Source organism: Arachis hypogaea, chromosome 15 (genome assembly GCF_003086295.3).
Source record: "Arachis hypogaea cultivar Tifrunner chromosome 15, arahy.Tifrunner.gnm2.J5K5, whole genome shotgun sequence".
Taxonomy (NCBI): domain Eukaryota; kingdom Viridiplantae; phylum Streptophyta; class Magnoliopsida; order Fabales; family Fabaceae; genus Arachis; species Arachis hypogaea.
Window position 1 is genome coordinate 17,399,323 of NC_092050.1, and position 17,333 is coordinate 17,416,655.

General features: G+C 36.1%; 1 protein-coding gene across 1 annotated transcript; it reads left to right on the forward strand.

The window, feature by feature from the left end:
- The first annotated feature begins 6,355 nt into the window (after positions 1-6,355).
- Positions 6,356-11,900, forward strand: LOC112749737 (cytochrome P450 97B2, chloroplastic). Its single transcript, XM_025798096.2, has 14 exons — positions 6,356-6,695; positions 6,826-7,009; positions 7,190-7,297; positions 7,699-7,783; positions 8,076-8,314; positions 8,661-8,834; positions 8,945-8,992; positions 9,104-9,163; positions 9,470-9,556; positions 9,688-9,776; positions 10,093-10,184; positions 10,458-10,519; positions 11,384-11,533; positions 11,605-11,900. The coding sequence occupies exons 1-14, from the start codon at positions 6,592-6,594 to the stop codon at positions 11,827-11,829; spliced, it is 1,707 nt and encodes a 568-aa protein (XP_025653881.1). The 5' UTR covers positions 6,356-6,591; the 3' UTR covers positions 11,830-11,900.
- Positions 11,901-17,333: the final 5,433 nt, after the last annotated feature.

A 17,333-nucleotide genomic window follows, 5' to 3' on the forward strand; every position in this document is an offset into this window, starting at 1 on the left:
ACTTATTTATACTGGTGACAAGCCTTTGTTTTCAACCTTTATTTACTTTCATTTTGCCTTGAAAAGCTATTCCTTTAGTATAGGAAAGGTTAGTCGCCCAATCTCATAAATGGGCATTCAATTCAATTTTATCACAACACTCCTCCTTGGATGCTCATTTAGAATTATGCCTCGTTAAAACCTTACTAAAAAAAATTCAGTGAAAAAAAACCTTAGTGAAGGAAAAAGAGTACAATATCCTTTAGTGATGGGGACTGTCTCATTAAAAACCTTGTCAAGAAAAACCCAATGAAAAAATCTGACCAAAGGAAAAAGAGTACAGTCTCCCCCTCTTACCGACATCATTTAATGTCTCGAAATCGGCACATCCCAATCTCATGTACCAATCTTTCAAAGGAGGATTTTGGGAGGGACTTTGTGAATAAATCTGTCAGATTGTCACTTGAGCGAATTTGTTGGACATCAATTGTCCCTTGATTTTGAAGATCATGGGTGAAGAAGAATTTAGAAAAAATATGCTTAATTCTATCACTTTTGATGTACCCGCCTTTAAGTTGAGCAATGCATGCGTTATTATCTTCAAACAGGACAGTTGGATCTATCTTATGATGAATCAGTCCACATGATGACAGAATATATTGGATCAGACTTCTTAGCCAAAAACACTCGCGACTAGCTTCATGAATCGCTAGTATTTCAGCATGATTAAAGGAGGTTGCTGCTATCGTCTGTTTCGTGGACCTCCATGATATAGCTGTACCACCATATATGAATAAGTATCCTGTTTGAGATCTCCCTTTATGTGGATCAGACAAGTATCCAGCATCTGCATATCCAACTAATTGTGACTTGGATCCATAGGGATAAAACAATCCCATATCAACCGTTCCATGAAGATATCGAGAGATTTGCTTGATTCCGCTCCAATGTCTTCTGGTTGGAGAGGAACTATACCTTGCTAGTAAGTTCACAGCAAATGATATATCGGGTCGTGTATTATTAGCAAGATACATTAGCGCTCCAATGGCACTAAGATATGGTACTTCAGGACCAAGGATATCTTCATTTTCTTCTTTAGGACAGAATTGATCCTTCTCCACATCCAAAGATATTACGATCATTGGAGTACTCAAGGGATGTGACTTATCCATATAAAATCTTTTCAAGATCTTCTCTGTGTATGTTGTTTGATGAATAAAGATCCCATTTTTTATATGCTCGATCTGCAGGCCGAGGCAAAATTTAGTCCTTCCAATATCTTTCATCTCAAACTCTTCTTTTAGAGTTTTTATAATTGTTGGAATCTCTTCAGGAGTCCCAATGATATTTAAGTCATCAACGTACACAACAATTATAATAAATCCAGATGCATATTTATTTATGAAAACACATGAACAGATATCATCATTCTTGAATCCATTTTTGGCCAGATACTCAGTAAGACGATTATACCACATTCGTCCAGATTGCTTCAGACCATATAAATATCTTTACAATTTGACTGAGTATAACCCTTGCGAATATTCATTGGATGGTTTAGATATCTTTAGTCCTTCAGGGACTTTCATATAGATATCTCGATCTAATGAGCCGTATAAGTAGACTGTTAGCACATCCATTAAATACATATGCAGTTTATGATATGCAGAAAAACTGATCAAATAACGCAATGTTATCGCATCCACTACAGGGGAATATGTTTCTTCATAATCTATACCAGACCTTTGTGAAAAACCTTGTGCCACAAGTCGGACTTTATAGCACACAATTTCATTTTTCTCATTTCGTTTTCTCACAAATACCCACCTATATCCAACAGGTTTTACATCTTCTGGTGTACGGACTATAGGTCCAAAGACTTCACGTTTTGCAAGTGAGTCTAACTTAGCCTTCATGGCTTCTTTCCATTTTGGCTAATCATTCCTTTGTCGACATTCTTCGACTGATCTTGGCTCAAGATCCTTATTTTCATGCATGATATTTAACGCCACATTATATGCAAATATTTCATTGACAATTGTCTTATTTCGGTCCCCTTTCTCTCCTGTAAAGACATAATTTATCGAGATCTCATCATTTTCACAATTTTCAGGTACCTGAACGTCTTCTGGCGTTAAAATTATATCAGAATTTTAGACAACTGCAGGTGTCTTTACTGTGTCTTTTTCAACAGGAATAGTATTTACATCTTTTCTCTTTCGAGAATTTTTATCTTTGGAACCGACAGGCCTGCCACGCTTTTGGCATGTATTTGCTTCAGTGGCTATTTGTCCTACTGGGACATCAATTCGAATTGGGGCATTTTCCGTCCTGCCACGTTTCTGGCGTGAATTTGCTTCAGTGGCTACTTGTTCTACTGGGACATCAATTCGAATTGGGGCATTTTCCGCTGGTATATAAGATTTGGTTATCCTCTTTGTATCGGAAAATGCATCAGGCAATTCATTTGTTATTCTTTGCAAATGTATAATCTTTTGAACTTCTAGTTTATATTGCCCTTATCGAGGATCTAAATGCATCAACGATGATGCATTCCAATTAAGTTCCTTTTCAGGAAGCTTATTCTCTCCCCCTAATGTTGGAAATTTTGATTCATCAAAATGACAATCCGCAAACCGAGCTTTAAATACATCTCCAGTTTGTATCTCAAGATACCTCACTATAGAGGGAGAATCATATCCAACATATATTCCCAATTTTCTCTGGGGTCCCATTTTGGTGCGATTAGGTGGTGTAATGAGAACATATATCGCATACCCAAATATTCTTAAATGGAAAGCATTTGGTTGCTAGCCAAATGCTAATTGCATAGGAGAGAACTGATGGTAACTCGTTGGCCTCAAACGAATAAGTGCTGCGGCCTATAAAATAGCATGTCCCCAAACCGAGGTTAGGAGATTTGTTCTCATAAGCAATGGTCTAGCAATTAATTGGAGGCGTTTAATAAGCGATTCTGCTAACCTATTTTGTGTGTGAACATAAGTTACTTGATGTTCAACACTTATTCCATTAGCCATACAATAAGCATCAAAAGCTTGGGAAGTAAATTCACTAGCATTATCAAGACGAATTGCTTTGATTGGATTTTCTAGAAATTGTGCTTTTAATCGAATAATTTGAGTCAGTAATCTCGCAAACGCCAGGTTGCGAGAAGATAATAAGCACACATGATACCATCTCGAAGATGTGTCTATTAGGACCATAAAATATCTAAAAGATCCACATGGTGGATGAATAGGTCCACATATATCACCTTGAATCCTTTCTAGGAATTCAGGGGACTCAAATCCAATCTTTACTGGTGATGGCCTTAAAATTAACTTTCCTTGAGAACATGCAGCACAACAAAATTTACTAGATTTAAGAATCTTCTGGTTCTTTAGTGAATGTCCATGGGAGTTTTCAATAATTCTCCTCATCATGGTTGTTCCCGGATGACTCAATCTATCATGCCAAGTTATGAATTCATTTGGGCTAGTAAACTTCTGGTTTACAGTGGCATGTGATTCAACTGCACTAATCTTGGTATAATACAACCCAGATGAAAGTGAGGGTAATTTTTCTAGTATAACTTTCTTATTTGAATCATGAGTTGTGATACATAAATACTCATGATTTTCCTCCTTCATTGTTTCAATATGATATCCATTTCGGCAAATATCTTTGAAACTCAACAAGTTCCTCAGAGACTTGGTAGATAATAGTGCATTATTTATTATAAATTTTGTTCCTCCAGGAAACAAAATTATAGCTCTTCCGGAGCCTTCTATCACATTGCCTGAGCCAATAATAGTATTAACATATTCTTCTTTTGGCACAAAATGGGTAAAATATATAGTACTTTTAAGAATAGTGTGCGAACTTGCACTATCCGCAAGGCAAATATCTTCAGAATATGTCCTTGCCATTTTTCTTCAAAAACAAATGATAATAATAATAAAATGAGTAGAAGTACATGCACAGCAAAATTATTCACATGAATTTTTAACAAACATATACACATATCAAACTATTATATCATTGATCAAATAGCCAATATTTCCTTCAGAATCCTTAAAGAAATTAGATATATCATAATGAGTGGTGGAATTTTCATCATTTGAAACAAAATTTGTTTCCTTTCCTTTGTCATCCATTTTCAAGGATGCTTGATAAAGATCAACTAGGTGCCTTGGGGTACGATAGGTACGTGACCAATGGCCCTTTCCACCACAACGGAAGCATTTATCCTCAATTGATTTACTTTGCCCATTGTTTCTTTCTTTATCCCACTTCTGGTGAGATCCTCTCTTTTGAATATAATTTCTTCTCCTTCTATAATTTTTCTTGTTGCTAAAACCTTGCCATTTACCTCTTCTGGGGTTATAATTTGCCACATTTACTTCAGGAAATGGGGCGGCGCCAGCTGGGCGCGCTTCATGATTTCTTAAGAGCAACTTATTGTTGTATTCAGCAACAAGAAAGCAAGAACTTAGCTCAGAATATTTTTTAAATCCTTTTTCTCGATTGCTACTACAGGAGCACATTCGAGGCATGGAAGGTCGATAAAGTTTTCTCTAACATATCGAGTTTGAGGAATTATCACCGTCTTTTGATGATTATACTTTTCTTTAAGGTCTTTTCACAGATCTGCAAGATCTTTTAATGTGGGATATTCATTTTTCAATCCTTCGTTAAGACGACGACGAAGGAAAATCATGATCATGGCCCTGGCTTTATCCTTCTGGGATGCATTATTTTCAGCCTTAATAGTATTTTCAAGATCCATTAAATCAAGATGAATTTTAACATCTAGTATCCATGATAAATAATTATTTCCAGATATATCAAGAGCATTAAATTCAAGATGAGAGAGTTTCGACATAATAAAAATTTGTTACCTGGAGTCTTCCTAAAATTTGATCAGAGTCTCGTACTGATAACGTGTTGTAAAGTAAATATAAAAGTATAAGTAGAAGACTCTAATACCATAATTACTATCTCAATATAATAAAGATGATTAATATATTTACTAATATTAATATAAAGAGTGCGAGAGAAGAGTATTCAAAAATACTTGTAAAATAAAGTAAGAGTGAGAATTGTATTATAAAAGAGGGAGAGAAGATTTTATTACTTTTGTTGTGTCTAAAAACAAGCAGGCTTCACCTATTTATACTGGTGACAAGCCTTTGTTTTCAACCTTCATTTACTTTCATTTTGCCTTGAAAAGCTATTCCTTCAGCATAGGAAAGGTTAGTCGCCCAATCTCATAAATTGACATTCAATTCAATTTTATCACAACAGTTATCTATAATAGTGCGTGTTTTATTACTATCACATGAAGATGAAAATGATGCCTTTTTAGACAATAAAATATTTATTATTTATTAAGTTTTTATATAATATTTATTAATTACTTTTTATTTATCACAAATCATACTAAAATAGGTGAATTTTTGCTCTAAAAGTTATTATCTACATAATAATCTTTTATAAATAGATACGTCCCAATAATTAAAGTAACGGTACATGTAAGCATAAACATTATATTTTATGCAATAAATTGATAAAATGACATAGAGTAGAGAGCTAATGGACTATTGAGTTACAAAAGCTCCTTTCGGATTGAACTCTTGACCTCTCGGATCCAGAGCTCTAATACCATGTCATGATACCACTCATCCCAAAAGCTTCAGCTGATGACAAAAGGTAACACTAATGGTTATATCTCTAATACTCCCTAATCCTCCATTGTACACATTATACAAATATTTCATTGGCTCCTCATACTTTCCCAATGACATAACATATCCACCGCTTTTTTTTTTAAGTATTAATTAGGCCCAATTTAGATAAATAGCTTAATTAAGCTCCTTTTGAAAAAATAGCTTAAACAATAAATGACTATATTAAAAGTAACTTATAAATAAGTTATTTTGTATTTGAATTTTTAATTCTAAAAGTGTTTATTTTATAAAAATGTGATAAAAAAATAGTAGTATTATAAAAGAAATCATTTTTTAACTTTTCTATAAACTCATAAATAGCTTCTTAAAAAACTGCAATTTGATTTTAAAAATTGCATCAAATATTAATACTACTATTTTTCATAAGTCAAAAGCTAAAAGAAATAACTTTTAAAACTTTTCAAACGGGTTTTAGTTTGAAATTAAAATTTTCAAAAATCTAATTGTGATTTTCCTCGTTTTTATATAAGATTAAAAATAAAAATAAAATTAATTATTCCTATAAAATTATCTTTACAAAAATAATTAAAAATAATTAAATAATTTATTACATTTAATTAAATTATTATTTTATATGAACCCATCGTTTAAAAAAAGAGAAAAATATTTGAATGGAGTTTGGCACCGCCCGGGCCAACGGAGAGTAATCCGAAAAAATGAAAATATCCAATGAAGTGAGTTTTGCAAGTAACCATAACAGGACACACATGGTGGTGATGGTGGTTTTCACTTTCCACCTCATCCTTCTTCATTCTCCCACTTCCCACTTCCCATTTCCAAAATCAATAAATCAATAAACAACACAACAGTGAGTGTCAACTGTCAACTGGCAACTTCACCGTGCAGTGTGCACCCAACCACCATGGCTATGGTACTCTCGCACACCTCAACCTTCACTACTTTCAATTTACACACACAGAAACCGCTTCTTCGCTCAACCGCCTTCCATTTCCCGCTCACTATCAGGTACCACCTGGACTTTGTTAATTTAGTAATAATATTGATATTTGATATTTCTGTCTAATGTTCGCGAGGATTATGTGTTAATCAATTGAGGTTTTAGTTAATTAACGGTTGTTTATTGTGGATGACGTAGATGCCAATCTTTTAACACTGATAAGCAGCGCAAATCAAACAGAAACCTGCTGGATAATGCTAGCAACCTGCTTACAAACTTCCTCAGCGGTGGAAGCATAGGGTCCATGCCAATTGCTGAAGGTGCTGTCACCGATCTCTTTGGTCGACCTCTCTTTTTTTCGCTATACGATTGGTTCTTGGAGGTACCTACTTCACACTTTCAGTTACTTAAAATTCTACGTTTCAGAATCAGAGTTAGTAGGCTTATTATGTACGAGAATCTATGGCATAGGGTGCTCAAATTACTTGTGTTTCCATTGTTTTCATCTCAGTTGACTTTGCTAGTTTTAATTATCCTCTCAAGATGTTGTTGAATGTGACAGCACGGTTCTGTTTACAAACTTGCGTTTGGGCCCAAAGCATTTGTTGTTGTATCGGATCCCATAGTTGCAAGACACATTCTGCGAGAAAATGCATTCTCTTATGACAAGGTACCCACATGTCTCTTGTTATGCTAGGGTCAATCCTTTATCTATAGATTTGTTAAAATGATATTCTGGTATTGAATATGTTCATTGTGATTAGTACCTTGCAGTATTGCCCAAATCGGTCGGGTTGAGGATCCATTGTAACAGTAGTGGCTACTACTTTAGCATTTCTAATAATAAATTAATTACTGTAGTATATCCTGCAAGGGTTAGGATAAACATATGAATTGTGAAGTTTGTAACTGGTTATCCATTAAAGTATTGACGAAGAGGTTGTAGAACATGTGTTGTACTTTTATGAGCTTGAATTTGTTGGTTTTCTTTGAAGTGCTTTCTATACTATAGTTAAAAACATTTTCTAATTCTCTCTAGTTTCTATTCTGCTTGTTTACTAAAATAATTAGGGAGTACTTGCTGATATCCTAGAGCCAATAATGGGAAAAGGACTCATACCTGCGGACCTTGATACTTGGAAGCAAAGAAGAAGAGGTGTGCAAACTGTATTTATTTTCTTTCTTTTCCATTTCCCCCTTATTTCTACTGTGTTACATATCCCAAAAGAATTGCCAAAGAGCCTCTAGCACTCAAAAGTCTCATGCCTAAATAATCTCAACAAATATGCTGTCAGATATAACTCTCAAATCGGTGAATGGAGCTAGTATTTTCTATTGGTGGACTGCTGTCCTGAACTGGATTAACACCACTAATCTGTCATGGTAATATTATCAAGAGTTTTATGAATGTAACCTGAAGCTTAACTGGGTATTCATGAATATTTCAGTTATTGCTCCGGGTTTCCATGCCTCGTACTTGGAAGCCATGGTCAAAATATTCAGAACTTGCTCAGAAAGAACAATATCAAAGATCAATCAGCATCTTGAACAAGAGGGCAATGATGGACAGAAGTTGATTGAATTAGATCTTGAGGCGGAGTTTTCTAATTTGGCTCTTGATATTATTGGGCTTGGTGTGTTCAACTATGATTTTGGTTCTGTCACCAAAGAATCTCCTGTTATTAAGGTTTGACAAAAGGTTTATACATTTCAAGTATATGACATCGATGTTGCCTACAGTATAAAATGCAAATAGAAATGCTGCTGTTCTTTCTTATATTTCTTTCATTTTAATATGTATGCTCAATCTTTTGTATAGTTTTTGAGAGAGAATTTCTAGAAACAATTATGTGGGTAGAAAACAAACAGAATTGTCATGATTAATATAAGTAGACAGCTAAAGTTTTGTCATATTTTCAGCAATTAACTGATTGTTTATTCAATGTATGAACATACAATTCAGAATTTTAGGCTACATTTGCTGTCCCTAGCTAAGAGAGCTTACATACCCTATACTATTATATCCATTATAGGCAGTATATGGCACTCTTTTTGAAGCCGAGCATAGGTCCACTTTCTACATTCCATATTGGAAAGTTCCATTGACATCATGCATAGTCCCGAGGCAGAGGAAGTTTCAAAGTGACCTCAAGATCATCAATGCTTGTCTTGATGAACTTATCAGAAACGCAAAAGAGAGCAGACAGGTGAGATAATACTTTGGTTCAGTGATTGATTGCACGAATAGTATCTGCATTTGGCTATTATATTGTGTTGACTTTACATAAACATCATCCTGATTACATTCTATTTGCAGGAAACTGATGTTGAGAAACTGCAGCAAAGGGACTACTTAAATTTGAAGGTGTCTGTTTATTTGTATGAGATCTAATGTCTATGGCAAATGTTAACTATCCAGTTCATTCCCTGAAATATAGGAGTTCTATAAATGCCGCAATGTTTAAAATTTTTACAGGATGCAAGTCTTCTGCGTTTCCTGGTTGATATGCGAGGAGCTGATGTTGATGATCGTCAGGTATATCTCTTCCACAAAAAGCGATCCTGAATTCCTGACTAAAACTTAGGTTGGTTTTGGGTAGTTGGTAAAAATCATGTCTTGACAACATTATCTCCTTGTCTAGAAACATGTGAAACTATTCGGTTCTTTTAAATTCTGTTGATCCAGTTATACATTTTAGGTATTAATAGTATGTTTAGTTTGGGTGTAAATATACAAGTATAGGGTAAAGTTACATGGTTAATAGTATGCTAAGTATAGGGTAAAGCTACATGGTTAATAGTATGCTTTGTTTACTTCTTACTTCTCTCTCCATTTTGACAGTTGAGGGATGATTTAATGACAATGCTTATTGCTGGTCATGAGACAACAGCTGCAGTTCTTACTTGGGCAACTTTCCTTCTATCTCAAGTATGTTAATCTCAAAGTTGATATAATTGCCTGTTCGTGAAAGACAATTCTGGATCTTTGGTTATTGTAGATTCTCTTCAGATTCTTCTCTTTGGCCAATACCATCTTACTGATTATTGAACTCACTGCAGAACCCGGACAAAATGAGGAAGGCTCAAGCAGAGGTAGATTCAGTGCTGGGTACAGGAACACCAACTTACGAATCACTTAAAAAACTGCAGTAGGTGCTCATTTCATGTCAGATTTTTACTTGCTTCCACCTGTTTGATAGCCAATATTTTATTAGGAAATACAAGATATAAATTTATCATAAACGGTCAGTAATCTTATTTTCTAGGGAAAAGGGAAAAAGGGGGGGGGGGGGGGGACGCCATGTAAAGATGAAAAACTGGCAGCATTATGCATCTAATTTCAGTCATTATTTCATCAAGTGAACCTTATATTCATTTAGTTCTTACAAAATGGGATCTGGTTTAACTTTGAGCGTTGAAGTTGGTGTTTTACACTTGAAATTTATTGCATGTATAATGTGTCAGGTACATTAGACTTATTGTTGTGGAGTCTCTCCGTTTGTATCCTCAACCACCTTTGCTGATTAGGCGTTCACTCAAACCCGATGTTTTACCAGGTATTGACTTGACTTTTAATGATTACTTGTCGAAACGGAGTGGAAAATGGAAACCCGTGTATGAAGCCTATGCACCTCTAAGTCTCTAACAAACCGTTAATGTGATTTTAGTATTTTTTCCCAAAACATTGATGTTAATCCTATTCATTACTTTTATGATGGATTTCTGTTTGTCACTGAACATGTGACTATTTATGTTTCTTGTCTAGATAATTTTTTATTTGTTGCTTCCATCTGAGATGATGTATCTATGGACATACGTCACTTTTTCAGGAGGGTACAAAGGTGATAAAGATGGTTATGCGATCCCTGCCGGGACTGATGTCTTCCTTTCTGTGAGTAAAACTTTTCTAGCACCTGCTTTTTAGTGAGCAAGTGGATGCTGCATATGCATGAATTATATATAAAAAAAATGTTTTATATACCCATTTTGGCATACTAAGCCCGCACATACTGAGTCATACTCCTCCACTATTGAATGGTGTGCAGTTATACTTGTTAGAATTTTGATATAACTCTTAAAAATCTTTTAATATTACAAATTTAAATGAGTTAACTAATTTTACAAATTTTCTATTAGGTTAGACTAGTTTACATATTTAATTTATTTTTCTGACGTAAAATCTTGATTCTCTACCTTGCCTATGAGATCGACGGGTGATAACTTTGAAAGAGGAAATCCAACATTTTTTTTTTTTGTGTGGGCAAATAAATTTATTTAGTGAATAGCATTGCAAATTTGCAATCTTTTAAAGTGGGCCTTTTGCGTGTTCTGTGGAGTTCACTAAACAGACATTTTGCAGATGCATTGACAGTGGTGTTGGACTGTTGGAGAGTACCCCATATTTCCTAACTTCCACTTTTATTATAAACAAAAAATAAAGCCTGTTTCTTGTGATTTTGGTTTATTTTGTACATATTTGGCAGACAATGCTAGGAAGACAATCACCAAAATTATTTTATTTTATTTAACATCTATAAATTCATGTATATCATATTTATAATTACACATTTATTACATTTAAGATTATCCAATTATTCCAACGACAATTAAAGAGTGCAAAATAAAGTAACTTTGAGCTATCTTGAGTCGACTTTTTATTGTCTCTCAAATATTTTTATGTTTCGCAAAGTTTACATTTTTAGTTTTTTACTCTCCCTTAGAAGTGGCTGGCTGCTCTAAATATTCCTATGTGCAGGTATATAATCTGCATAGATCTCCATATTTTTGGGAGCGTCCTGATGAATTTGAACCAGAGAGGTTTTTGGTGCAAAGAACCAACGAACAAATTGAAGGATGGGCTGGTTTTGACCCATCTCGAAGTCCTGGAGCCTTATATCCAAACGAGGTTTCTCTCTTTTCATAATGTTTATTTTGTTGTGTTTTATTTATCGATTGATATACATAATGTTTGATCAGATCATATCGGATTTTGCATTCTTGCCTTTTGGTGGTGGACCACGAAAATGCGTTGGGGACCAATTTGCTCTGATGGAGTCCACTGTAGCGTTGGCTATGCTGCTACAGAACTTTGATGTGCAATTGAAGGGGACCCCCGATTCGGTTGAGCTAGTTACCGGGGCAACTATCCATACCAAAAATGGATTGTGGTGCAAATTGACAAAGAGATCTAATTTGCACTGAACTTAACCATCATCAACTGTATCATCATTTATCAAGTCAAATAAAATAGTAATAATTGCTTTTGGTCTGAATTTGGCTTCCAACTGAAAACTGTTGCGTTCTCAGATAAGTGTTTCATAACGAGTATATGATTGTTTGGAACACTAAGTATTAAGATTACTGAATACATAATCAAAAGCTTCATCAAAATTATAATGGATCCTAGACCATGCTGGGTAGGTTAATCAAGTAGTTTAACTAAATGCCGTCAAAAACAACAAAGTAGACTTAATTGAACGGTGATCTTTGTAGATTCTTTGATGAGATGCAGCCCACTAGAATAGCTTCGGATAAACTATTAAATATTTATAGAAAATCAAGTTATTTGGCTTTTTTTTTTTTAACAATAAAGTTGTAATATTTTAAATAAATATATAAGCTACTTATGAGTATTAAACAAAATTGTATTATTTGTAACCATGTTTTAATTTTTCTTACAATGTCTTTAAATATTATAATGTCTCTTTAAATATGTTCTAGAAATAGTTTCAACTTTCAAATAATATTAGTCTGAGACGATAACAAAGGCGAAGACCCCTCTACAATCTACCTTGGATACTTTCATTTATTGGATGCGTAGACTTTTGTATATACGTGTGATAATTTAATCAACAAACTACAAAATTAAAAATATTAACATAAGAAGTAAAGACTCAATTACTCACATCTCCTAAAATTAAGTTACATACAATACCGTCTTATTCATTAAATTATTCAATAACTTTCTTTCATCCTTATATAATATTATTCCGTGAGTTACATAGAACCGAATGATTGGACTTCGAAGGGAAGGCCCAAACGTTAAAGGAGGGTGGTTTTCGACTTATTCGAGTTTGGGAGCTGCCGCCCGAGTTGTGTGTTTTGAAGAATGGGGGATAATACCTTCAAAGACACTCCGATACCTAAGTCAGTAAAGGGGTAAGCAAGTTTTGAATAAATTGGAACTTGATTTTACCTGAGTGTATCAATTTATTTATAGATGATGATCCAATAACCACTGTTGGAATAGTTCAATTTCTGAAGATGGATAACCGTCCCTTTATCTTAAGGTTGTTGGGATATCTCTTCTAGAAGTAAGTGAGAGATTTTAGGAGACAGTTATTCACTTAGATAAGTGTTGGCGTTGACTCCGAGCTCTTTAAGGAGCTCGAACAAACAGTGAAGGCCATCTTTTTGGATTGGGCCTCTTAGCTTAGTTTGGGGCTGGCTTATTACTTGGGTCAGGGTATGAACAGTGCCCCTACTCGAGTCCGATATCTTTTTTTGTGAGTTGGATTCGAGTATTGAATTTGGGAATATTCGAGTTGGCTTCTTAAAATCACGTCGGAAAACCGACGGGATTTTTGGTTTCTGAAAAGGCATGATTTCAAATTATGAACTGTCCCGTCGCTTTGGCTTTTCGCATCTATGAGTGGAGGGCGGTTTCATTGGTAATGGTGCGCTCCCTTAATAAGGGGGTCATTTGACGATAATGCCCCTAGCACCTTATAAATACCTTTCCCTCCTTTTTCTTCATTTTCTTTCGTCTTCCTTTTGAAGTTTCTTCTTTCTGCTCTTTCATTTTTTTACTCGAACCCTTGGGCTCTTTCTCTTTGCTATTCTGCAGCGTCGTACTTGGGATTCTTCTTTATCTTCTTCACAAAGATTAGTTCTTTGCACCCTCTTTTCATTTTTACAGTATTTTCTTTATCTTTGCTTGATATACTGTACGTCGGAGAGGGGTCTTATATCCTTGATGCGTTTTTGTTATTTGTAGTAAGAAACTCTGGGATTTTTGCATTTTCTTTTTTTTTTTTTTAACAAAAATCGTTTCTTTTACCGCCGTTGACTGCTTTTCTTGTTTGTTTTGAAAAAAGTGTCTTATCTTCGAGAGCTCTATTTTTTATGGTTTCTTTTTCCTTGTAAGTTTTATCACTTTTATATACACTTCTTCATTACTGAAAAATGTCTTCTCATATCCCTGAGACTCTCTTGAGATGGGTAGATGCCTCTATTCTTTCTGAAAGCTCTGTAATGGATAACGTTTTTATAACCAAACTCCGAAAACACCATAAAATCTATAGCTTTGATGCTGATGAACCTAAGTATGCGTTAGTAGCACCAGACCCTGAGGATCGGGTTTGCTGTGGGAGGACTGATGATTCTGACCCCACTTCTTTTTCATGTATGACTGCCTTTTCACCCGCTTGGGGGTTACTTTCTCTTTTTCCGACTTTGAGATAGAGGTTTTATCTCATTGCAGGGAGGTTCCTACCCAACTCCACCCCAATTCTTCGGGCTTCCTAAAAATATACCAACTCGTTAGCCAAGAGCTTGACTTCCCGACTTCTTTACGAATCTTTTTCTACCTTTTCCACCTGACTAAGCCTTTCAGTGCTTCAAATAGACAAAACAAACAATAGTGGGTGTCTTTCCGAGCTATTCAAGGTCGGAAAGTATTTTTCATTTTTGATGAATCATTCCATGATTTCAAAAAATTTTTCTTCAAGATCCAGGCTGTAGAGGGTCATCACCCTTCTTTTCTAAATGAAAATAACGAGCCCCGATTTTTTCTGTACTGGTTGGAGACCTCTCCTGTAGAGAAATATGGTCTAGCCGAATTGGATGAGGTAGATGAGGCCATTGTTGAATTTTTTCGAGCGGTTTAGGGGAGGGCTCCAAACCTGGATATCAAGAAATTTCTTCTTGGCTCTCCGAGTTTTGTGCGGACCGAACTAGGTAGTTTTTTGTTTATTTGTAGCTAATTTTGATAACTTCCGACTTGTATTTATTCCAACTTGTATACTAATCAACTTTGTTCTTTCTTTCAGAAATGGTGAAAAGTGGGTCCAGCGCTGCTAACCAGAAGGTGCAGGAGGTGAAGAGGAAGGCCCACGCTCGAGCTGACGCCTAGAAAGTCGGAACTTCTAGCAATCTTCCCTCCCATAGGTCTGGTTTGGGGACCTCCTCTTCCAGGCCAATTTTGGTAAATCTTATTCCTACTCCTCCTCTTCCTCCTCCTACCCCTGTCCCCCTGGTTCAGCCCTCTCCAGAACCTGAGAAGAAAAAACGCAAGACCTCGGAGACCGATTCCTCTATTGCTGGGGAGGCCGGATTTGATGGTCCAAAATTCGCAAGGAAGCACATCCTTCCATATAGCCAATTTTATATGGATGATGCTTCCCTCTGAAACCATCTTCAAGTTCTGATTCGAGGGGGAATTCGGATAGCCGGGGTCTATACTTCTTTTCTTGATATTTTTGACAAGGCTCCCTTAAGTGCTTCTAAAAAATCCATATATGACCTTGAAGGGAGGATTGTCCTGTATCAAGAAGAGGAGAAGAGGCTGCAGGAGGAGAATGCCTGGTTGAAAGAAGAGCTTGCCCAACTCCAGGGGAGGGAGAAAAAATTAATGGGTCAATGTGCTATGGTTGAGGGGTTGAAGGAGAAGGCTGAGCAAAATTATGTTAGGCTCTTTTCAGATAATCTTGATCTGAAAAAACAGCTGGACCTGAATCGGGAGGCCTATCAGGCCTTGGAGGACTCCATTGTTGAGAGTTCTGAAGAGATGTTTAGGATGTTTAAGGAACAAGTCGGAGTGATTGCTCCCGACTTGGACCTTTCTCCCTTTCACCCTGATAAAGTGGTCGTCAATGGAGAGATAGTTTCTCCTCATCGTCCTGAGACCGACTCTGATTTGAAGACTCGTAGGCAGCGCATTATTGAATCTCCTCTTCATGAGGCTGAGCGGATGGAAGGGTTCTTGCCAAGTTCTTCTTCTAATCCAGGTGAAGTTCTGACCACTACCTCCAAAGAGATGCCTCCGACCCCTCTGACTTCCACGGCTGAAGCTCCGACTTCCTCTCCTGGTGATGATTTGAACCCCCTTCTTGGTCCGAAGTGATTGAAGCTATTTTAAGGCCCAGCTTGTTGGTCTTTTTTATGAACTCTTTTTATATTTGTTTGTATACTTTGCTTGTAGTTCCTTGACATTTGGTCCTTTTTATAGGGCCTTTAACAACAATTTTTATTTCTGGTCCTTTTTGGACAGGACCTTTAACAAAGTAATCGTTTTACTGTTTATGTGATGACGATGCGTTTCTTTGAAAACTTTTGTTGAATGATTCAATGCCTTTACAAGGTTTTGTAAAAAACCTTTGTTTCGATCCTTGGACGGAAAGTTTTAACTATGTGAAGCTTTTTAAGCTTTTAAGTTCTGAGAAAACCTTTTTATGACAAACTTTCATCATTGATTCCCTAAAGAGTTTTCGCATCTCTTTGTTTTCCATTACTTTGACCTCGTACGCTCAATTTAGTTTTGCCAATTGAATTGTTTTTATAACTTAGGTTATTTTCGCAATGCATTTTGATCTGCTCGTGCTATCCGACTTGTAAGTCGTTAGCTATTTTACTTCCGAGCTTGTCATGATCGACTTTTATAACCTCTTTACATTGACTTGTACCTTGTCGCTTTATCTTGCCGACCATGTAGGTCAGTCAAACAGATTTTTGCGCTTTTCTGAGCTTAAGTCAGTGCGTATCATAGTAATGATAAATGGAAATTTTAAAGAGAAAAGTAAAGAGATAGAGAAAAGAGATATTATGACTAATGAAATGTGGTTTCATAAGGGTGCTTTTGCTACTAAGGGAACGACTTATGGCTTTTCTACCCCTAGCCCTTACTTTGATGCCTCGTTAAAACCCCCTTCATGAAAACCCTTTTTGGGAAACCATAAAGTCGGGAAAAAGAGTACATCAGGGAGTGAGGTTCGCTTCTAGCTGTAATATCTCTTCATATTGCAAGCGTGCCATGACTTCGAAAGTCCGGATCCCCATAGATCTAACACTTTATAATAGCCTTTTCCCAAGACCTCAACTATCTTGTAGGGTCCTTTCCAATTTGCAGCAAATTTTCCTTCGCCCGACTTGTTTGCACCGATATCATTTCGGATTAGGACCAAGTCGTCTGGGATGAAGCTTCTTCGAATGACCTTTTTATTGTATCTATTCGTCATCCTTTGCTTCAGCGCTGCTTCCCTTATATGGGCTTGTTCTCAGACTTCTGGGAGCAACTTGAGTTCTTCTTTGTGAGCTTGAACGTTATCGACCTCGTCGTAAAATCTCACCCTAGGACTTTGCTCATTTACTTCCACAAGGATCATAGCTTCTATGCCATAAGCAAGTCGAAAGGGTGTCTCTCTAGTAGTAAAATGAGGTGTAGTTCGGTAGGCCCGTAATACTTGGGGGAGCTCTTCAGCCCAAGCTTCCTTTGTTTCTTGAAGTCTTTTCTTAAGCCCTGCCAGTATAACTTTGTTGGCTGCCTCAGCTTGCCCATTTGCTTGGGGATGTTCTACTGAAATGAATTGGTGTTTTATCTTCATACTGGCTACCAGGTTCCTAAATGTGGAGTCGGTAAATTGAGTACCATTATTCATGGTGATGGAGTGGGGGACTCCAAACCTAGTAATGATATTCTTGTAAAGAAA

Excerpts from the sequence above, each read along its gene's own strand:
- LOC112749737 (XM_025798096.2), top strand. The coding sequence starts at position 6,592 with ATGGCTATGGTACTCTCGCACACCTCAACCTTCACTACTTTCAATTTA. Across the intron at positions 7,010-7,189 it reads TATACGATTGGTTCTTGGAG|CACGGTTCTGTTTACAAACT; the intron begins GTACCTACTTCA and ends TGAATGTGACAG. Across the intron at positions 9,557-9,687 it reads CAACTTTCCTTCTATCTCAA|AACCCGGACAAAATGAGGAA; the intron begins GTATGTTAATCT and ends AACTCACTGCAG.